The sequence below is a fragment of the Fusarium mangiferae genome, assembly GCF_900044065.1.
Source record: "Fusarium mangiferae strain MRC7560 genome assembly, contig: FMAN_scaffold004, whole genome shotgun sequence".
Classification (NCBI taxonomy): Eukaryota; Fungi; Ascomycota; class Sordariomycetes; order Hypocreales; family Nectriaceae; genus Fusarium; species Fusarium mangiferae.
The window spans coordinates 211,683-235,421 of NW_024573924.1; the positions used below are offsets into that span (position 1 = coordinate 211,683).

At 50.7% G+C, this 23,739-nt stretch overlaps 2 protein-coding genes across 2 annotated transcripts; one reads left to right on the forward strand and one right to left on the reverse strand.

Moving 5' to 3' along the window:
- Positions 1–6,032: 6,032 nt before the first annotated feature.
- Positions 6,033–7,501, reverse strand: FMAN_08656 (uncharacterized protein; the record flags this gene model as incomplete). The annotated part of the gene is made up of 2 exons (XM_041829411.1): positions 6,033–6,815; positions 6,881–7,501. The coding sequence occupies 2 exons, from the start codon at positions 7,499–7,501 to the stop codon at positions 6,033–6,035; spliced, it is 1,404 nt and encodes a 467-aa protein (XP_041680176.1).
- A 14,512-nt stretch (positions 7,502–22,013) lies between these two features.
- Positions 22,014–23,169, forward strand: FMAN_08657 (uncharacterized protein; the record flags this gene model as incomplete). Its single annotated transcript, XM_041829412.1, has 4 exons — positions 22,014–22,051; positions 22,240–22,384; positions 22,452–22,538; positions 22,645–23,169. The coding sequence occupies 4 exons, from the start codon at positions 22,014–22,016 to the stop codon at positions 23,167–23,169; spliced, it is 795 nt and encodes a 264-aa protein (XP_041680177.1).
- Between the last annotated feature and the right edge of the window lie 570 nt (positions 23,170–23,739).

The following is a 23,739-nucleotide window of genomic DNA, read 5'->3' on the forward strand; positions in this document are numbered from 1 at the left end:
CTCTCGAGCCCTTTACCGCTCTTCATCTCCACAACATCCCGGCTGATATGATTCTCCCTCGGCCGGATATAGAAAGTACAGGGCCCCTATTCGTCTCGTGATGGAAGACGGCATCGCCGGAGTTGCTGATAGGGCGAGTCTTCGGCGGCGGCGGCGGCGGTGATGATGATGATGATGATGATGATGATGATGATGATGGAAATAGAAATCAAAGGCCCAGAACGGAGTTTGCCGTGGGGTCCGTCTTTCAGCTGCACTTGCACAGCCGTTGCCTCTTCCAAGTTTGCAAAGATAACTGAAGCAGCAGAGTTCGATCCTTCCCGTTTGTAATATGGAACCGTCCGTTATCCCGTGACGTCCCGTTGTCCGGAAGCGGGAAGTCAAGATCGGTAAACTCCTTCCCTTCTCCGTCATCATCACCGTCGCCGAACTCAAAAGGAAGTCAGGCATAGTCACGACTGCTTACGGAGTACGATATCGGGAGGTGTCTTCAGCTCCCGTCAGTTTGGGTCGCCGAGGCCGTTCACGGAACCTCCGAAGCTGTTCCCGTGCGCATCCGGACTCTTTGGTTCTCGGTCTCGGTTTGGAAAGGACGTCATTTGCATTCCAGTGCCCCTCGACCGCTCTTTGCGAAGATTCGTTTTCGGCCAGATCTCGCCCTCCACGTAGTACAGAAACGTCCGCATGCGCCTCTTTGTCTCTATTTCTGCCTCCCGGTCCCGACGAGCTGGGATGATTACGCGAGCTGGGAGGCGATCCGGGTTTCCTGGTTCGCGGGAGGCAAAGTTGCACTGTGGACAGCTGAAAACGAAGAGTTTTCTCTTCTTCTTCTGCTCTAACTCTATGCGTGGAAGAAGCTTAAACCGAGTTTGGTTTTCCCAATCCAGAGTGTCGGGTATGGGCGTGTACGAAGTAGAGTAGAGTTGTTGATCAGAAGTTGTTGGTGGTGACGAGGCAAAAAACACCAAGGAGAGATTATCGTCAGGTAGAAACGCAACTGGTGAATTCCACCTGCTGTAGCTGTAGCTGTAGCTCCGAGGTAGCATTTCCATACCTTACCCAGCTGGAAGCCACTTCTCAGAGAGACAAGGGATATCGCCATGTCCCTTGATTTGCATTCCTGCTGCTGATGTAGACAACCTTGCAACATCTGCATCACGATCTTGGCCCGAGTGCCTGATGATCAAAGTAGATCGATGTCTAAGACACGATGCTCGTATTGCGACCAAATGCATTTCTCCCTCTCCCTCCATTCTTCTGATGTCTCAGAGAATCGTCTCGTTCCGTCGGGACGGTCCATAGCGGTTTTGGTCCGCTGCAATCTCGTGGTTTGGCATGTAGTATAGCTTCATCTCAGTAGCCCCTTTTTTCTGTCTCTGATTGCATTTTGTGAGGCCACCCGCATTCCATTACGTGCAAGCATTTCAAGAATGGATATTTGTTTTTACACTGGTATTTCAGCGACATGCCTGTTACTTTCTACATCAGTTCCATGAATTTCGGAGATTTAGTTCACGTCTGAGTCAAATGCCACTCAATTTGCCTGCCCTTTTGATTATCACAATCCTTCCGTCATACTGGAGATGGACTCATCATTGACTCTGAAACTTCGACACGACGTGCGACACGGAACTTTATCAACATCGACTCGACGAATACTTTTTTTCAAGACGGCATTCCCCAGCTTTAAGGGGAGTTTCCTTAGGGTGCCATTAACCTTATGGCGGCGGACTCGACGGAAATAGCCTCATAATCACGTTTTGACAGCGGCAGGCAACGTCTGTCTTATCACAGCTTGATCACATAACAGTCAGTTTTAGACACAACCCAACCTTTTCCTTCTCGTATCGGAACTCGTGTCTCGGTGGCAATGGGTAGTAGCCCAAGTCAGCTCAGCCAGGATGTAGACTACAGCATCAGCATCAGCATCAGCAGCATCAGCATCAGCTCTAGACTCTCTTGCCGCTTCATCTTTACTGTTTGCATTACCAATATCTTGCCTCCCCGCTTTCTATGTTTTATTAGTCTCTCGCAGTCACAATCACAATCGCTATCACAATCATATCACCAGCGGCTTGCGAGGCTTCTCTTCTTCGAGACTAATCAAGACAGACAATGACTGACTTACACGCCCCCCTTTTTAGTACATCTACAGTCTACGGCTATTCCCTTGGCCGAACTCGCTTGACTCATTTCCACTTTTGCTCCCTTTTTCTCCAGTTCCCACGAGTGTCCACGTCCAGTCAGTCTTGTCTTGAGGACTACGCCTAAGGGCCAAGCAAAGCCCAAGCAAAACCTTGCCGCCTCATCAGATCACCGCTTCTCAGTCTGTCTGTCACTCATTCAGTCCTCATCCACTCACTCACTCACTCACTCACACGCCCCTCAAGTTTGTCCCCCTCTTGATCGCGGTGTCGGTCAATAGCCCCTCCTCCCCCTCCTCGCCCCCCTTGCTTAGCTACAGTGTCTATTCTAATCCCCTATTCATGTCCAGATCCAGATCCTGATCCGTCCATATTCCTCACTAGGTATCCCAAACCGTATGTATGCTCTTTCGGCAAGCCCTGCCCTGGCCCTAATCCCCTGCCGTTGGAGCGCATTTCCAGTGAGTGCCTGGGCAGAGAACGTTGCGAACCGGGTCCCTGGAATTGTGATGCACCACGGCAGAAGGGATGTCATTACTACCCCTGGCTCTATCCACTGTAATATCAATCTTTTAATACTAGAGAAAGGCGAAAATGCCGCGTTTATTCAGCAAGACTGCAAACGCCGTGCCATCTGTCACGATTCATGGGAATCGTCAGTTTGGCTGGGAAGATGAATGTTTCGTTTTATTCTTAGACGCGTTTGAGCTCAGACTTTTCAATATCAAGTAGAGTAACATGCATACGTAGTTTATTAGTAGCCCACCGCTTGGACCATTGGAAACCGGTGTCACGGCTATAATCGTCCGCTAATCTATCAAGTCTACGGCTCGTACCTGAGGCCAGAGTCTGATCTCGTCTCGTCTCGTGGCTCTTAGACCCTCTGTAGCCTCGTGTTGCTAGCACAACAGTTACATCACCAACAAACAAGACTTCAGAGCTCAGACCAACAAATCAATCCACTAAAACTGCCCATGTCTTGCTGACCACATCAGCCAAGGGTCATGTGCTCTTCCCGTCCTCACAGGTAGTGAGTGAGTGGGTGAACTGAGAGTGCTCAGACCAACATTCCATATGGAAACCCTCAACTTATTTTTCAAACACAGGAAGATGGATTGACAGGGGATGTCCTGGCCGAGAGGGTATGGGGCGGTGGGAATAGTCCGATGGAGGGAGGGAGGGGTATAGTAATGTCTCTCAATATTTCTCGCCCTCCTCTTCGTCTTCGTCTTCCTCATCCTCCCCCCTCCCATCCCCCCTTGACAAGGCACACACACGCTCACGGCTCACCCAGCACAATCAACTACTAATGAGACATTATACGCCCTTGAACTTGACTCGAATTGGGTGATCAACGCTAAAAGTCAACGGTTTGATAGACAGCCGCAAAAAGGCTCCTCTCTAGCCTCTACGCCTATGCAGTCTGTACTTAGCCTGCCGCAAGGTAGCCTCTCTACCCTCTCTACCCTCTTCTCCAGAGCCTACTGTAACTAATCCCACTACCCGTTGCATCAGCCAGCCATGGTCAGTCCACTACTGCACTGGACCACACTGTACTGTAGGTATGCATGCATGTATGCCGCAAGGCTGCATTTCAAGATGCACTTGATGACTGAGCCCCGTCTCTTACTCTTATTGTCTAGATAGCGGTCAATATCATCTCTAACCATGTGGATCGACTCTGTGATTGCCTTCTCTCTCTTTCTCTTTCTCTCTCTCTCTCTCTCAGTACTCTCTCTGCTCTGCCTACCCCTCTCTGAGCATACTCCATTCTCTCGCCTACATGCATCTACGCTCTTATCCCACCGCTCTTCGTAAACCAGACCAAGATAGCTAGACTACTGCTGATGGTCTGTCTATCTGTCTGTCTCCATAGCAAACAAAGAGCCGCCTGTGTAGTCTAGTCCGCCCCCCCCCGCCATTCCATCCCATCCCATCCCATCCCCCGCGAGGCTCTTCCCTCTCCTTCTTCTGCTCTCTCTTGATCAGCCGTCAATCGGCCAAAGTCAAACGCCGTTTCTGTCCCTTGGGCGAGCCTGGCCTCTGATCCAACCGTGCTGTAATGCCCCTCCAGTCCCCAAAACCTTGCTAATGTCAACGCCTTTCCCGCTTCCGTCCCCCAAACTCTCAGTCTCAGGTACATACATACTTGCAACCTAACTGAATGAATGCCCATGTCGTGCGAATCTATATCATCATCAAAATTCAAATCCTTCTGCCTTATTACTGTACCTACTCCTTCCCACTGGATACCCTGGTAAATCTCAACGGTATCTGCCGCGTATCCGCCGGGAGTCTTCGGGTGACACTCGATGACCATGCATCCGTTGCTTGCCCACTCCCCTAACAAGATCGTTGTGTTCAGTCCATACTGTAGAAGCCCCCCTCGGAGAGGCCTGTTCCCTGCCTGGCCTCTAGCCGGCCTAAATCCTAACTTGGGCACTTCTAGTTGTGAGCTCCTAGTCTTTTGTCCCTGTTTGTTGGCTTGGCTTGGCTTGACTTTACTTGATTTGACCTGAGCCGTTCTCTCTTTCTGTCCTCTTGCCTCCTCGTCCCCTCTCCAGTTTTGTGCATCTCCGCTTACTCTTTAGCTCAGTGTAGTACGGTGATAATCAACCACGGGTTCCAAACTCTGGCCCCCAGTTGGTAAATTAATGGGCTATGTATCTACCAAGTAAATAAAGGTTGGTGGTTTTAGTGCATCACATAAACCTATTCAGTACCTACAGCCAGTGTCAACTCCAAGGCCACCTGCTGGAAGGTCCTTTGAATTTAGAGCCATTCATTGGCTCGTTTGCCCCTCTCCGCCTGGACTTGCGCCTGTGACAAACCAATCATTAGCTGGGCACAGCGGAAGCAAGAGCCTAACCACCGAGTCCCAGTCCCGAGAGACAGAGAGAGATGTGCTCGACGAGACAGTATGGGACTATACAGGCACGCAGATGTCTTCTCAGCATAAAGTGACCTTGAACTGAAAAACCTCATCACATCACCTACACATCTCGATCAAAATCACAACATAAATTCTGTTTATACATGGTCATCACCCTATTGGATTTGACCATCGCGATCAGTACTCAAGTACGTAGGCAAAAGAACAACAAGAGTTAAAGGAATCTTCAGAATCAATCCCACAGCATTTGCTATCATCCTCCTCTCGGAGCCCTGAGCTCCCTCACTCTGTTTTGCTTGCCATCTTCTCCTCCAGTACCTTTGGATAGGATCTGGCTTTTCTCTTTCCTCCGTTCTCCAGAACACCCTTAAACATCATCCGAGACCATATCGCTACGGCTCTCGTTCTCTCTACCCAGATGGCAACAATAGCAGAAGAGGCAACATAAACAACACGAATGTACAAACGTGACAAAGCATCAGCATAAACAAAACCAAACCGTATGGTGCCGTGAGGCTATCCGTCTTTCCTGGAAACACATAGTGGCCGACCGATTAAAAATAATACAACGACTTTGCAGTAGTTGCTTTTCGGGCAAAATCCTTCCCCCTCCGAGAAACGAACAGTCTGTCAAGGACAATTCACATAAATCAAGTGCCATATAACAAAACGTCCAATAAACCATCAGAACCGAACGAAGGGGTTGTTTGTCGCCAAACTCGCGTCTTTTTCTAGATCCTGACATCTTGTCCTGTATTTGTTATCGCGATCCCCCCGCCCGCTGTTTTTCTTTTTCCTCCTCACTTGAGCCATGCTCCTATCACTTCCCGGTCAACGAAAATGTGGACGTGTAGTTGATTCGGAAAGGGTATTAAAAACAATGCATTCGTCATCAACTTGTCGGCAGCCTTCCAGCGGAAACCAACAGACTCTTCGGCAAGCGTTGTCATTCCGTTGACGTGTCCGGCAGCGTCAACTCTCACCATGCAATCTCCTTAGCGGCTGACATCTCGTCGTGCGCCAGGCTGACCAGGTGCAGGTCGGTTGAGCCTGTCAATCATGGTCTTGTCGATGTCGCTTTTATCTACCAAATTGCTCAGGCTCATGATCGATGCATTTCCTCCTTGGGACTGCTGTCCCTGTCTCGCAGGGGTGGACGCACCACTTGACCCATTTTGGCCTGTCGGGGAACGACCGCCGGGTGCAGAAGCTGCATAACTACCAGTTGTTGCAGCTTGAGGCAAACTGCCACTCGTTGGGTTTCGTGGGCTCTGTCTTGCACCTTGATATGGAGGGTACCCCACTCCACCAGGGCTGCTGTGGTTTGAAAATTCTGCTGGAGACCTTCTGCGCGGGTCTTCACCCACGGCACTTCGTGGAGGGGGTAGTCTATAGCCTTCATCCTGTTCTTCAGACGTCCTGCGACGTCGTCGCCCTGCAAGCTGGCTGCCGTCATCGGTTCTCGCGTCGCCATAAGACGAAAAGGATTCTGTAGGTGACTGGACAGGCGCGTAGTAGTTCCCAGGAGGGGGAGGGGCACTAGCATGCTGATAAGCAGCATGGGGTGGTGGAGGTGCTGGGACTGTGCCTGGGGCCAGTGGTTGCCCATAGGCACCGAAGAGTTGAGTGCCCGGGGGTACACCTCCCGGGAGAGCTGACACGGGGATAAAAGCTGTTGAGCTTGAAGAAGATACGGGCTGAAAGATACATTCTTGGTTCATACGGGCGCAATTCTGGCATTTGCCACCGGGGGCGCTCTGGTAGCCGCTGCAACGGATCTATAGATAGTCAGCATTTTTGAGCGACAATGGAACAACCTTCAAACATCGCGTCAGTCACAAACCTTTCTCTTCCGGCAATATCTGCAAGCAATTGATGTTCGTTGTCGCGGGGCTGCCTGTGTCAGAGGAGGCGCACTGCCATGTCCGACTGGGTATTCATAAACGCCGGCGGGGATGTGACGGTAGCCTGGGTGGCCATTTGGCGGCGGAGGTCCTGGAGGAGGAGGAGGCTGTCCGCGGTAGTAGGCATAGTAGGGATCCGTGCTATACGCCTCTTGCCCGTATGGTGGACGACGGTCATCATAATAGCCACTACGTTGGTCCGGCGGCGGAGGATAGGCCGAAGATCGGGGATCAGATTGCGGCTGCAAAGGCGGAAGGTACTGTTGAGGTTGACCGGGCGGAGGCTGATGGCCGGGAGGAGGGTAGCCATTGACGGTATTGGGAGATGCGTATCGCGGGTCGGCAGGATAGCCACGTCCCGGAGCTGCAGGCGGCGGGCCGTAACCGCGGGAGTCGTGGATGGAGGGCAAAGTAACTGATGTAGCCATGCTGGATGGAGGAGCGTCGGAGGGCCGCTGGGCGGTATCCGGCGGAGGGGGATAATGTGACTGGGGTCGAGAGTGAGTGTCTTCTGGGCGGCTCTGCTGGGGATACTCTTTTCGGTAGCTGTCGTCGGCCATGCTATGTTGAGGCGCAAAGGGCCACAGACGGGCTGATGCGGTCAGCGACGATGATACCAGATGCGTGCAGTTGAATGGTTTGAGGGACGTTTCTGCAACTGAGCATTTGGCGGTGGAAATAATCCAAGACCAAGGCGAAGTGGAGGGAAAGGGAAATAGTCAAATAATCTAAACCGAGTCGTCGAGATCCTGGGCTGTCTTTTACTCTCTTGAGCTGTCGCGCGTGTCTTGTGCCTACTGTATTGTAGGTCGACGGGATGCCCGATTGCTGCGAGTCAAGAATGAGTGAGCGAGTGTATGTCTCGGCGGGAGATGACAGCAAATTCCACGAGGTCTTGGAACCGCAATCCTAAGCCTGGCCTGACGGAGGTTCTGGTTCCTGAGAGGCGGAGGAGTATGGAAATGGTCTCTGACGTGGGCGGGAAGAGTGCGGCGGGACAGGCCGACAATTATAGCGAGGGAGGGAATGGGATGGGAGGAACCTCCGATCCAATCTGATCCACGTCGACGGTGTACGTGCGTGCGTGCGTGCGGTGCGGTGCGTGGGAAGAACCAGGAACCACCCAACCGTAAATGGAGCCTGGGGTTTTTGGGGATTGTGGATTGTGGATTTGCTTTGCTTTGCGAAGACTGGGATTTGAGACTTAAGACTTGGTACTGGGGGTGAGGGGAGAAAAAAATAAAATAAAAGAGGGGACAGTTTTGGGCCCTTTTTGCCCTTGCTTTCCCTTTTTCTTGGGGGTGCGGAAATAGTCAGGTGAAGAGACAAAATATGTACTGTCTCCCTCCTACTGCTGCTGGTCTGTCTGTTTGTCTGTCTGTCTCGCTGTGCGTGTCTGCAAGAGGAGATATCCTCCCAAGGAAGCGTTTGTCGATCGACGTGGGATTGAGTTATGTCTGACGCCCCGAACAGAAACGGAAAGAGAGTCGTTTGTTCTCGTTCGTGAGCGTCCTTCCTTTTTCTTTTTCTTTTTTTTTCTTCTTTTTCTTTTGGTGAAATTTGTTTCTTTTTCCTTCACGGGCGACAACAGAACATGTACAAACGAGGTGCCATCCCCTGGACCAATGTCAAACAGGAATGAGGTTACAGCTTTGATAGAGTGTTTTGATTGCACTTGATGGGAATGCTGATGGAGAAGAGGAGGTTGCGAGTGGAGAGTTGAAGAACTGAGAGATATGTATGATGGAGAAGTAAGAAGGGGAGGTGAGGGAGAGTTGGGTCAATGTTAAGGTGAGGTGAGGGTAAGGTAAATTCAGGGCAGGTGCTATACCTACCACGTCAAGCTACAGGTATCCTGTCCCTACCTACGGTAAGGTCTGTTCCTCTCAAAAGATGTCCTCATCCCATGCAATTGCGGCGACAGGGAAGTGGGGAGCTAATGGCAGGGGATGAAAGGGGTGTGAGTCTAACGAAAGCGACCAAGAAAGGGTTTGTGCGAGGGGCCAGGCGCAGGTGCAGCGTGCGTGGTGTAGTGTTGTGTAGTGTACGCCGTAGTGCGCAGTGTGCTGTAGGTACTAAGGTAGTGTGTACACTGCAGCTCAGGTGCAGCAGAAGGAAGGGTTTTTTTTAGGGCGAGATGCTGTGGATTGACCGACTGAACTGAACTGGCTGTGGACTGGACGGACTGGCTGGCCTAGGCTGGCTGGCTGGCAGGACAGTGGAGGCAAGTGGCGGAAGGCCAGGGCGGGAGTAAGTTAATGGGACGGATGGGCCGGTGTCGTGCCGTTCCCAGGGAACCGGCCCCAGCTAGTGGAGGTAAGTTAGCAGGGCACCTCATGGACCAAAAACCAAAAAACCACGTTAGGGACAGCTCCCGTCCTCGGGGTACTGTAGTGCACTGTATCTAAGTATGTACTAACGCAGGCAAGCCTCTAAGGCCTAAGGCCTAAGACCTGGCACCTAAGGTACCGTACCCGCTGCAGCCCAGCCCGAGCAGCCTGCCCTTGTACTCTGATTTAAGCCCCGGCAAGCACTGTGCTGTACCCAGGAGCCCGGCTACCAGGCGAGTTCGACTAAAATATTACTTGGGTTAGTCTGAAAGCAAAGCTGCGAGTACGGGCAAAATAAGATTCATTCACGATCATGATCTAAGCCAAGTCTCTATCCCGTACCATACAATACAAGAGGGCAACATACAGTACGGACGTGCAAACTGCCTAACACAAACTAATCTGCGCAAGCGCCTATTCTGATACAAGCTACCGATCTTGCAATGGGAGACTATATTTAACAGACTTCCAAAAAGGCAGGCAATAAAGACTTGATGTTGAGGAAACAAAGCATAGGACCGGATCCAGCGCGTTTCTGGCGTTAGAGTCGAGGGCTAGAAGCCAGCCCGTCTCGGGAGATGAAAAGACCAGCTGAGCACGTACCAGAATGAGAATGAGAATAACAATAATACGGAGAAGAGTGGACTGCCTTGGGTGTCACTGACTGATTCAAGCAAGCTGAGGTTAGGTAGCCAAGTCGAGGAATGGCAAGGCTACACCAGGCTGCCTATATCAATAACACTGTTCATGCCCATATGTTCATCGACGCCTCGAGGGCCGGACCGTAAGCGATTGGCTCAGCGTGTATCGCAATGCATTGATTGCATCGTCTTTGTTCTTTTGGACCAGGGCCCCAATTCGAGCCCATGACGTGACACAATAGAAGATTGCTTCCTGCTTGATATGCATCCTTGATTCAATAAGGGACAAACAAAAAAGAGGCTTCCTGTGGGGAGCTGGAGATCCTTCGAGGTGCGGAAGGCTATTGCCTCCAAGCAATGACTGTCACGCCGAGACATTCAAGCGGTCAACGAGCGGAAGGGCAAGGCAGCGGATGAGTTAGCACTTAGTTATCAATAAGGAAGGGTACCTGCGTAGACCAAATCAAGTCTCAGGTCAATATTAACTCAAAGCAAATGTTAATAAGTGAGGGGCAAGAGAAATATGCTTGGACATTGGGCTTCTCTCCCGACTGGAATGTCCGCCGACAACCACATCTCAACGGGCACGGCGCCTCCCTCTCTCGCGTGTCTTGTCTAGGTCTGGGCATTCCCTGATGGGCTTCCTGAGACCACTAGACTATATGTTCGTCAATCAGATTGATCATAACTTGGCTCAACAATCCACGCCCGTCGCTGTCTACTAGCTCTTCTTACCTGTCCAAGCTCATCATATTTGTGTTGCTCCTTTCCCTGGATCCATCCTGTGTACCAGCTCGTTCAACGTCTGGATGGGAACATACCATATGGGAGACGATACAGTCAGACACAAGTCCTCGGCATAATAATCCAGACTGAATGCGGACTTGCCAAGTACAGTTCCAAAAATGACACACCGGCACAAGCGCGGCAATTCAAGGTTTAATTCCCGTACGTACGTAGTTGTAAAGGCCAATATGCCACAAGGTTCGTTGAGCGCCCGTCGTTTGCCGCCTCAGTCAGTAACAGTCACGAGGTCATAGGTCTGGTGGGTTGGTGCATTTAGAAAGATGGGAGACACAACCCAGATCTATGAGCAACAACCTCCGCAATATATCAAGGTCATGCTCGCGTGTCGCGCAAAGCCAGAGCAACATTTTTATCGGCATCCAAGTAGAAGAATTTCTAGATATGGCCAGTGACCACACAGCAGTAAAGGATTTTGTATTGGCGAGGGGCTCTTCAGTGTCGTGTGTTGATATTTTGCTGTTGTTAGCAATCTTTGTCTTGTGGGTGCTCATCCGTCCCAGCGGTTTGGAAAGGGTTCAGCAAACCAAGGCTGAGGCATGACCGGGGAACAGAGCATAAGGTAGGGCGCAGCAGCACAAGACGTCACAGGACATAGTCTTTCTGGACGTGTGTGCAGATGCACCAGTGTACGAATACCGCATTCTCTGTGTACTGTCTGGCGTCAAATCAACCGGGCCACACACGCTCGACACCATCTCGCCCTTCAATCATGACTTGGCTGTAGCATAATTGCTGGTACCTTACAGCAGTCGAGGGGTAAGTTGAACAGCCGAGGCGGCGACACAAGCGGCTGTGGATCCATCCATTCTGGCCAAGGAGACGCCGGGCGAGCCCAGCTGGTGTTTGATTCCATTCAGAGCATGGCTCCGAGCCTCTCGCAGCCGCATCGATGCATCCCGCGCCCCAATAGATGACAGATGCGAGTGATGACTTCGTTAGTAGACTATAATTCCTCTGTTTTTATGGCTGAACAAACGCCGGATCCGCCTACAAAGCAAGTGCAGGTCTTGTGAATTAGTTAGCTGGCGAAACAAAAGATGTTTCTCCCCGAGTGTGCGTACGTGCGCCGGCAAGCATCTTTGTGGATCACCCTCTAACCAGGAAAGACAAAAAACGAGAGCTTTGCACAACACGAAAAAAGGGAAAAGTGTGGTTGAAGAGCTCGTGAAGGCCCGTTTGTGAGAGTCGTGGTTGATAGACGTACGTAAGAGTTGGACTGGTGGGCATTGATAGCATGATATGGCCGAACCTATCAGAGGCAAGATGCGCCCGGAGCTCAGAAAGCGACTTGCTAGATGTGGCATCAGCTTAGGTTAGGTAGAGACATCGTGTCCAACCAAGTCAAAGGACATGAAGGAAGCATATCCAAGAGGCTCTGTAATGCTTCCCATACCTGAAGACACACATACCTACATCATGAAAGCTATGCGCTGAGTTGAGTAAGTATCCGGGAAAATTACCCAATCATCAATCAGTGCAACGCTACTGGGGTTATCGTCTCTCTTTTTGGAAACAAGGACAGAACAATCTGTAGATGCTGTCAGGGCGTTGCACTGCGCGGGCGAATGGTTTGGGGTTTCTAGGGCCCCGAACCTTGGGCCGCTGCGTGTTCTGGGGTTCTGCGCTTGTTCCCGACGGCGGGTTGCAGAGGCGGCCGCAGGATGCATTGTGAGTGTGTGCCAGATGTTCTGGGTGCCGTGCGCGTACATACATAGCCTCTCAGAGGGGTGGGTCTATGAAAGATGATGATGTTGATGATGATGCTGGCAGTTTGAGCATGAGTGTGAAAACGACCCTGACCCTGGTCACGGTCGTGGGACCTGGCTGCTGGACTTGCTTGGTTTGGTGGACCTCGGTGCGGCGGATTCGAGCCTTGGACGACGATAGTGGAAATGGCCGACGCAATTAGTTAGTGTTTCTTTTCATGCGAATCCCTTGTATGTATCATTCATGCAACTCAACCGCTTTCTGCTTCGTGCAGTGGTCTCGTCTGCTCCCTTGCAGTTTACTTTTTCAGGCCCTCTGTACAGTACAATGTGAATCCTCTCATTTTCTGTGTCAATTCAGTGTTTCTTGCCCGTTCGTTGTTCTGTTTCTACTCGAAATCACGCTCAAGTCACATCGGCAGAGTTTGTGGAGTCAGCGAGAACGATAAGCTCGATGGCCCTCGCTCTTACGTGAATTTTCTTTGCCGGCCAAGGAATTTTATGCCCTCGATTGGTCGTGTCGTTCGAAGTGTTGTTGTCGTTTGTTGACAACCCGTGAACCCAAGTTGATAAGAATGAACTGGGAGATGATGCATGACGGCTTGCTGAGATGACATGAACAGGGCCAAGGTCGGTCTCGCCAATGATCGCGGCTGCACGGCGCTGGCCTGGGACGGTCCGGCCTGCGTTAGGGTCCAGGGACGCTGAAACGCTGGGACCATGCCAGTGAACTTCTGATTCCACCACCTATTGAGGGCCTCATCCATACCTAGGTACCTAACTACCTTACATACAAACACCCGTCACCGATTTTCTTCCTGGGTGTCTGCTACCAGAGCCTCCTCCGCGTTATTTAGTGTCGGTGAATCGACGGTAGACAGGATGGGGAATTGTACATGCTTGCGACAACCATTCTCTTTGCATCATTGCACACCTTTATGTGCCTAGCCGGTTCGTTGACCAAGTATTGATGGGGTATTTTTTTTTTAAAAAAAAAAAAAAAAAAAAAAAAAAAAAAAAAAAAAAAAAAAAATTGGTACTACCATCAAGATCCAGCCATCTCAACAGGACCCCACGGCCCAAGCGGCGTGCCGCTCTCGTACAGTAGTCCCCGGAGAAAGGAACGACGCCTCGGTTCAGAGAGGCAAGGTAGTCGAAGAGATTCTTATCACTCATGCCACCCTTCTTCGCCTGCTCGAACGCGGGGTCAGCCAAGAGGATCTGGCATACGGTGGAACAAGCAACGAGCTGACTTGCGTTTGCTCACCGCTATGTACAATGGGTTGTAGGTCACCACAGGAGCTCTCGACAGTCAAACATTAGGCTATGCAATGCGACATGCGTGAAGCACGCATAAGTGTCCTTACGAGATATAGCCTGTCAGTAATAATTGAATCAATTATGCGGTGAGCATCTGTGTCGTTTGCTCAGATTTCAAGTCGGTGATTCGAGGAGTAACAAAAAGGAAAAGGTTTGTGTGAACAGTTCCATGATTGGTTATGTCCACGCACGGCAGGCTCGACAACTTACTGTATGTATGATATGATACACACCGTGGAAATGATCAGTCGAGATGATCCGTTTCACGGGCGTTTACAATCAAACTTATCTAAGGTACTTTACATCTTGCCAGTCGAATAGCAAAGAAGGAGATAAACTGACAGAGGAAGGGAAACTAGCTATTTGTCGAAAGTCAACGTGATTCAACTAGGCGCTGCTCACCCAAGGAACTACTCGTAATGGTGTTGTCTAAATGAAGAACAACTCAAATCAAATCGCGGTGTACAACTGAAAAGGCTACCCTGCATCGTTTGACACTATCCGAAGTGTACGCAGACATCATGGTCTGGGCTGCAGTATTGTCTGGAAATGTATCAATGGGGGCTGAATGTAACGGCTTTGCTTATCAGTGGTGTAGAGGTGAAGAGTACATATGCTGTTGTGACGATGATTGATGAATGCTTGATCCTGCCATGAGACAGCGAACATTGGATACCGTCCACCCCACCAAGAGCTCGTCATCTGGGTGCCATCTATCCGTAAATGCACTGCGGTTCAACCCGCAACTCTCAAGATAGCGCCGGGCTTGACAATCAAACGCGCTGTAAAACCCTGGACACGCACGAGGTATCGGCCAGCGTGTTCCATCTGTTCCATCCCTGCTTCATCGTCCATGTGCCTTCGACGTTTTTTTGGACTTTTCTTGGCTTGGTGCCCCTCCCTGACAGGGACCAGGTGACGAGCATCCACACGACTCATGCAGGTCGACACTCAGCTCCACGCTCGCTCATCGGCGCCAGAGTTGGCTTGAAATAAGCAACCAGTCAGACATGAGGAAGCACACAGTATGGCTTTGAACAAATCCAATAGAACGGGTGCCCTGCGCTTTAGATCGGGTCATGGCACAATGTCTTGACTGCTCATGGGTAAAGGCATTGGTTTACATGTCCGATGACCCCTCTCGACCAACATTCATTGCCTTTGAGGTTCACCCCTTGTGTGGTCCAAGTATGTTTTCGTTTGCATGTATGTTTCATTATGCAGCCCTCCACACGACACAAGATACTTTGCCAGAAAATACCGAAGGTTGTGTAGAGCGTGCTGATTGGTGTGTTGGCTCCAAGTCCGTTTAGACTTGGCCCTCGTACCGTCGAAGTGGTGCGGAGAAGTTTTTTTTTTTTTCATTTTCTTTTGCGGTATCCGATAGTCTTCTGCCAACCCTTCGAGTTACTCAGGCTAGAGGCATTTTCGCATGCTGGATGGTATTGGCGCTGAAGCGAGATGATTGCCGATCAGTATGAGATCCAGTGGCTGATACAAGCCGCAAATCAGTAGTCTAGCCACCAACGTATGCAAAAACACCACGACATGTGGCCCATCTAATCATGTTGTTCGAGGCAAACGCTGTGTGCATGATGGCAGAACTGAAGGTCCGATTGCGGAGCTGACCACATCGAATTGGAAGCAGAGCCACAAATCCAATAGTGAACATCGTGACACCGGTTCAAGTGACAAATGAATTGGTCAACAAAGTCGAATACTCCGATGAGACAAGCCTGGGGTCAAAGTCTATCATTGGCCAGAGCTCCGGCCGCACCAAATCGCTGGATGCCGGATCGTTGCGTGTCACGAACGCTGAGGGTGGAGCAAGGCTCCGATTCTCTGGGAACCGGGACAGAAATCTGGGCGCTATCAAAGACGGTGCTTGTTCCAGTGACTTGCAGTGAGCCAATCAGGGGCGTGACCCTTCTGTCTGCCCCAAGCCACATCCAAGGCACGGGAGCGGCGGGATTCTTTAGCTTTGGGCAATAAAAGTCTGTTTCGGAGGGGCGTCTTGTATCTGCGGAGCTTCAAGTCATTCCACAAACACTCATCAGCTGAAAATCCTCAGCCACTGTTCCTCTTTGTATGGGGAGTCAAGACGTACATAGGCAAAAAGATAATATGTGGATGTATCTGTGCTGCGATTGCATCCCTTGCCGTAATAATCTGGCCCTTAGCATCATGCGTGTGTGGGATGGGCTAACAGGGCGCTTGCGTCAGATTATAGCAGGCATCATCAACGAGCACAGTAGGCCGAGCCTCCAAAACTTTGTAAAACGCATATCGGGGAATCGATTTTGTGAGAACAGGCACGGCTATGGCCTGAGCCGTTCACAGAAAAGGCTCTTCCCGTCCCGACCGTGTACGCCCAAACCCTCCTTTCACCATGCCGATTGGCATCCTATTCGCTGGCTGTGCAGAATTTGCCTCAACCTTGTCAAATGATACCGACCAGCATTGCACGATGTTACGGTTTTGCTTGCTTATGCATGACGATATGTAGCGTCTGCAGAATGTCCAATCTCACGCCTTGGTGTTAATGTTGCTGGACCATGGAGGTCTGGAGGAGGCAGGCTTAGCCATATTCAGGTTGCTGACCGCTAAACACCGGAGTCAGGCTCCCTTTGATGCCTCTGCCCTTCATTTCATGGCATTGCTATTGACCACAAACAAGCCTATGGGGGCGTTAACTGGGCCTGCTCGGTTAAATCAGTGAGTCAATCGACACTAACTAAATGCCTTCTGCCTGTTCTCGGCATGGTGCAGGGAACGCTCGAAAAATGCCAACCCAGAAGATACATACTTGCAGCAAAGTGAGGCGAGTCGGCCAGTTTTGGCCAAGGATGATAATCCATGGCGAGCGCAATCAAGGCTGGCAAAAAGTGCGAGCATATGACCCAATTGTCGGTAAGCAACTGACAGGTATCGTCGTGGCATGAACTGGCAGAGTGCCAAAATTGACGCAGTAGTGGCGGTTTTGTTGGTGGGCCTGGCTGGGGTGGTCTGAGCCATACGGGGCATGCGGCTTCTAGGTGCGCGTCGGGCCGCAAGGGCTGTCCCGTCCGAAGGAAGGAAGGAAGGGTTTTTCTTGAAGGGAGACAATTTTGGCCAACCCGGCAAGCCGCGTCAAGTCCGCTTCACGTGAAAGGTCTCGAGCTGTGAATGGGCAGAAGCTGCAAGTCAACCATGAGTCGTCACAAGCGATGATAGAGAGGATCAACAATCACTAACACGGGCGAATCTTAGCCACAAGGGGCCTTGTGCTGGGGCGTCATGCCCAGACTTGACAAAGGTGTTGCAATTAAGTCGTTTCATCTTTGGCCAGCCTTCCAGCGTTGATGTTCATCCTGCAGCAGACGTGGTGCGCTAGACTCAGGCGGACATGGAATGCGTGGCCAGGTATGTACATTGAACCGAGACATTCCGCTGCCGAGCAAATAGCCCAATCCTGAAGTACAAAAGGAGTAAGGATCAGGATGTGCATTCAACAGCTACAATGAGATGGTGCATTGCTATTGATGCATTTGCATGTGCGAGTTTCGATCCATCCGAAGAACTGGAGCAGAGTGTTGATGAGGCCCTGGTATGTACTCCGTACAACCAGATGAGCGGAGCTGCCAATCCCTGTCGATAGTGACTTTGTTTTGTGGGAGAGATTACGAGGAAGCTGGCCTATCAGAGCACTGATCTTTCTCCTGTCGACAGCCTAATCGTTGAGCCTTCTTTCTCTAGCCCCTAACAAGGAAGAAGGAAAGGAGACCAGGGCCTTAGCCATGGAAGTCAATCATCACAACGACAACCGTTCCATGCCTGGAGCGAGAGACTTATCTGCCAGGGGCTTGTGAATATTGTTGGTCGAATAAAAACAACCGGATGGGATCCCGGAATACCCTTGGCTTCTTGATCGTCGCTCACATGATCGATTCTGGCTGCAGGGAAATCTGTTGAGGCACTGTGACAGTGGACTTGCCAGCATCCACTGTGGGCGATGTTGTCAGGGCTTGCTGGTGAATCTCTCATACATTAGTACCTTATGTACCTATTCAGTACCTAGAGCAGCCAAAAAAAAAAAGTATAAGATCAGTGGGGTAATAAATTCAAAGTAATGGCATTGGATGTTTCGTCTTGTCGCTGGATGGAAATATGATTGTAGAGGTAGAGGGTGCCCTAAGCTGAGTGCATTGAACCCCTGTCGCCCCCGTTTCTCACTGATGTTGGTTGCCCATTGCCACTGAAAATACCCCAAAACAGAAATTATAATTCTCTCAAGAAACATAATATCCAAGGATGGATGTCTGACTCATAAAAGAAGTCGGGATACTTCTTTTTGGGTTTGTTGAAATATCCGAGGCATGTCTTATCATAGTACTTAGGGAAGGTGAGCATTGCGGTTCGGGCACGGGCGTCTGGTGGCAGAAGGAAGGTACCTTCCTTTGTAAACACGTTTGATTTCGGTGGTACCTTCCAACTACCAACTAAATGTCAGTGCCTGCCACCTTCTTTTTCGATATCGCGCTTTCAGTGGAATGGGCACTGGAAATTTCTTGCCTGCGACGCGAGGCACTTTGTCATGTTAATGGACTGATTCTCAGCTAAGCCTCTTGGATCTTTCAGCACACCCTCCTCCTTGATGCAGGTCTCAATCGGACACACTCTTTTATTTCATGGCAAGCTGTTGTTCTCTTGCCGTGTCTCAACTTACACTTGCTTTTCCCTTTAGGTCCCCGTGACCAATAACAAGCGTAGTTTCGGTCGGCCCCTTCGACTCGACGATCTCCGTCCGGGACACAGTACATACCATCAACAGCTACCGCATGCCATGGGTTGACAGCAAACGGGCCGGGCCATAGAGTTCACGAGTCCACTATTTGATGGGGGCCAATCAATAACATATATGCAGCAAAAAGGCGAGGGTCTAACGCCGCCAAAGCGTCACTAGAGAAACGATCGGTAATCCACTTCAGTACGGAGTACCCAAGTCCTCATACGAAGAAGACTCACGGCATGTCGTGGAGCCAGATGAAATACGATTAGTGCCATGCATCAGAAACAAGCAACGACCTCGTCATCATGCGGTAAAGCTGGTTTGTATTCTATGTAACTCACATATCCATGTATGATTCACCTTGGAAGCTGGCTAATACAACCAGTCTGACCCATGCTGACAGCTTGCGAATCGGTTGGTCAGGAAACACAAAGCAAAGCTGACAGTCAACAACTGAGACAGTTACTCTACTGCACGGCGCTCTGTATAGCCTATGTACTGATGCAGACGTGCAGAGATGGCATAAAATTCAGTTTTGGCGGTGGACTAGATCTTTCGACAATAGCTAAAAAGCAATACAGCTAAAGGATATCACGCCCACAAACTCTTTTATTTCCACGAACGCCATATCAAATATCTGCGCCGCAATGATGTTCAGGCTGTTCCGAATCCCCGGGGCTGGCGTCAGGATTGACATTGCGGCTTGCATCATAAGCTGCCGCCACGCTCGCTTGTCACAATCTCGACTCCATCTGGAGGGTCCACCTCCAGAGGCCTGGCTGAGGCAAGGCCCGGTCCGCCAATCGCACACGTCGGCCAGCAATCACGTGAGCTGAAACTCATGCGGAAGATCCTTGCTAGCTCGAGTTGACTGCATGTCTCCCGCAATCAGTCCCAATTTTCCTCGGGCGCCGTGGCTTTAATGGTCGGGCCGCCATACCTTAATGAGACAGGCGAGGCTACCGTCTCATGGATTTGATTTGCTTGTCGACTTGCAATGTGATAACGGAGGGGGGTCAGCCCAGGGGGGTGTCAAGAAAAGTCGAGCAGTCATTTTTTCTCTTATGGCGTGGCAGCGACCCAAATATCTGGCTCTCTAGACCACCAACAAAATAAAAATACAACACTGCATGCAGAAGGAATCCTGGGCCTGTAGGGGAGGGAGGGAAAAAAAACAACGAGAACAAGGGTTGGCGGCTGCAGCTACAGTTGCATCCATCCATCAAAGCCTGCCACGTCGCAATTTCACGGCGCGGCACGGTCGCTGGACACTTCGCGCCATCCCGGGGGCTGCATGTCATCCTGCGGTACACAATTACAGTGCGAATTTGGTAAAAGGGGCGCAGAAGCCGATTTCTTTGCCAATATTGGAAAAGGAGCCGCCGTCAGTCAGCCCCTTGTCACTTCCGCTTCATTCCCCTCTTCGGCAAAGGATCAAGCCAATTATTGCCTTGTCCACACCTCAATTCAATAAACAGGAGGGACTTGAAGAAAATACTGTGTATGTCATGGGCCGTTTGATGCCTCGTTTGCACGTACATGTGTGACGTGACACTGGCCTCAAGATATCTACAGAACTACGAAGCAAGCAAGTGGTGTTCTTTGTCCAGGTACTATCGCACCACGAGACCTCGCCTGCATGCACGGCGACCTGCAGGCTGAAGAATGCGCGTTGATCTGGCCTGGAGAGTGCCATTTTATGACAAGACGGGAACGGGGCCCCTGCGAGAAAACACGCCCCTGGTTCATTCTTTGCTCTGCTTCAACTTGATGATGAATTGTAAACACCTTGCATTTGTTGTGGTGCCAATTGTCTCGGTCTTGGTCCAGCGGTTTCTCGTCCATTGCAGGTTCAGCCAGCCCAACCGCCATAATGTCTCCGTTGAGCGGGTCCAAACAATCCTCGATGCCGGTCACCAGTGATTCAGGCGACCAGCAAAAGAACGGACAAGGACTGGTACAGAACGCCGTCACGGAAGACCTTCTGCCGAACCTCGAGGTGCCGTGAATCCCGGTACACGGAGCAAGCCTTTGGTGAAGCTGGCAACCCCCGGCTCCAGAAAAAAAGGTATTTTGCCATGGCAGTTAAGCGGTGAGGTGGCCGATCTGAGTCCAATACTCCGTATGCATGCGTCCGACACTTGCATTCCTTTTTATCTGCAGAGATCATCGTTTTCATTCGTTTGCGTTGTGCCGGGCTCGTATCCCAGTCGGGCGGGCGAAACTACTTTGGCGGAATTATTATCAGCACCCTCGTAAGACATACAAATAGTGATAGAGTGGTCAGAGTGGTCAACAAAAGAACTGCCGGCCAGGGGCAGGCAAACAGACCTGAGACAGTAGGTAGATGCACATCGCCTTTCCTGGAATGACCTATCTACTGCAGCACTCGAGATGCGTCGTTCTTACCGCTTCAAAAGAAAGGAGCTTCTGCGGGATTGTATCATCCCTTGCAGGCCCAGCGATCAGCGTTGGGCGAGGTGAAACCCCGCCCTTTCTTCTCTTTGGGCTTTGTGCATATCCAGGGCTCACAAGGCGGGATGCCATCTCGTACCACTTTGCTGGTTAAACGGCTGCATGGCCCTTGACACCGTGACACCTGGGGCCTTGTTTTGTACACAGATGGAGCATCGGAATGGGATAGGGGACGGGGAATGCCTGCAGTCAACTGTTTACATGACTATTTCTTGGTTGCAATACGACCACGACTGTGATCACTGACTGTCATGTACTTTTCGATACGTAGGTACTAACTATGCCTTAATTGTACCATCAGTGCACACCTCACGGTCGGCGGACCGGTGCGCTCGTGCAGCCGCAGGATCACGGATCACCCGCAATTCGATCCTGGTTTGAGTACTTAAAAGTTCTCTACTGCACGTACCCAGTCAAATCGTCAAGCACAACCTGTCCAGGGCGGCCACGTTTGTTGTCAAGGCATCTGCAGTGTTCTACAATGAACGGATCATTGAATGGCTGCTGTATCACTCCAACCCAGACAAGTTGAGGAACATGTTTCATCGACCACCAGGTGCAAGTTGCACTGCGCCGTTTGTTGCGGTGTAGTTGCTATCAATGGATCGAGCTTGGCTCTGAGCCTCTAACCAACCTAACGGGCGGGAGATCTGGCTGCGCTGTTTTACTCGTCATAGAGCAAAACTGCATTACCAGTGTCAGAACAACCCTCAATCAAGTGCGGGGTCTTTCTTTTTGGTCGGCGACTTGACAATGGATGGCGGAGATATCGTTCAAAACTCTGCGAACATATATGTCTGCGACACGAAATTAACTGCCCGAAAAGTCCCCGCTGCAGCTTGTATAAGACAGCCAAACTGAGCAGTCGACAGAGGGTTGTCTTACATCGCATCAACCGCATTCGACTCTGTGAAACCACATTCAGGCTCTCGACAATCACCGTTTGTCTTATGCAACCATACTTGCTCATCCTCCTGTACAACTTGGTCACTGTTTCACCTAGCACCGATCCCGACGTGGCAACCATGACCGACGTCGTGTCCGAAAACCAGGCTTATTTTGGGTGCGTATAATGAATGAGCGCTTGTTCCCTGTACAGGATGATCGTTGCCAAACCCTTTAGGCTCGTGCGGTTTGCTTAAGTTACTGGTCGTCTTTTCTTATGCTCCAAGGTAGCAGAGCACACTACGGCATGCGATGCAGTGCTACACAATTCACCCAAAGTCCGTCGCTAATGTAGTACAATTATAGCAAGATCGCCACCGAATATGACCAGCGCAATGCGGATGCGATTGTGCAGCTAGAGCGCGGCATCCGAGAGAGGATTCCATTCATTGGTGTCAAGCAAGATGCGAGGTTGCTAGACTACGCTTGTGGCACCGGCATGCTTTCGAGGGTACCAGTTTCCCCTCCCAGAAGAGATGAGCTCCGAGACGTTGACTTGGACTGACAGTGAGTTGCAGGTCTTAGCACAGCATACAAGTGAGGCTATAGGCATTGACTTGTCGGAGGAAATGGTCAGGGTATACAACGCCCAGGCTCAAAGCCATGTCAGTACTATCCACTAGTCCATCGCATGAGCATGAAACTCAGTTACCACGCATTCGAACCCCTTGAAGCTCTCCAAACAGACCTGAATATCCTAACCGCATACAGGGCTCTTCCTGCCAAGCCTACCAAGGCAATCTGGCTGATCCTAAGGACCCCTCCCCAACAGCCTTTGCTGATAGCAAGTTCTTCGGATTCGACGTTGCAGGCGTGGGGCTCGGATTCCACCACTTTGACAAGCCCGATCTAGCATCCAAGCAATTGGCCGAGCGCCTCAACCCAGGCGGTGTCCTCTTCATCATTGACTTTGTTGCCCACAAGATAGACCCCAAGGATGCCGCTCTGCGTGGTATAACACATCATGGGTTTATTGAGGATGAGATCAAGAAGATGTTTGAGGATGCTGGACTCACAGACTTTGCTTACCAAGAGCTCCCGGAACCTATCACATTCAAGGATTGTCACGGCCACGATCATAGCCACGGGCATGGTCATAGTCATGGCCATGATCATAATCACGAGCACAATGAGGACAACCGAAGCAGCAGTGGCGAACATGTTCAAGGCCACGGGATGAAGAAGGGCTCAACTACGACTAAGAGGATATTCATTGCCAGAGCGTTCAAGCCATAAAAGAGTGCCTACTCGCCGGCCCTTAACAATACGTCACCCAGCACCAGAGGCAAGTATATAGCCCTCAAGGATGCACCAGAGCCATTTGTACAGCACCAGTAGTTCACGGCGCAAGGTGCCGATGGTTGTCATTCTGGCATTCGGCTTCCGGCATCTTGTTCAGTATCATTACTTAGCTGAGTAAATAATAAGTCACACTGACACCTATAATTGCACAATATCTCTCCGACGATGTGTCTCATACGTGATCAGTGGTAGTTCCTAGAACAATGGTAATCTGAAGCCATCTACTCTGTACAGCTGTTGTAGTCAAAGCCTGTCTATCCAGGGTACCCAGCTTCCTCAGTGCTCCTACTGGCGTTACATCAGCCACCAGACACTGGAATGAATAACGAGACTCAGTTCATATTACAAGCCCAATTACAGCCCAGAAACAGCCCGTCTGATCCAACAGTCCGGTCATGCTTTAGTAAAACAACCGTTCGTGACCGGAGGCTACTACTAGTCCGGCGTGAGTAAGTCAGCCCTTCGCCCTAGCAACGACTCCTTCCGACGAAACCTCTCCCTTCA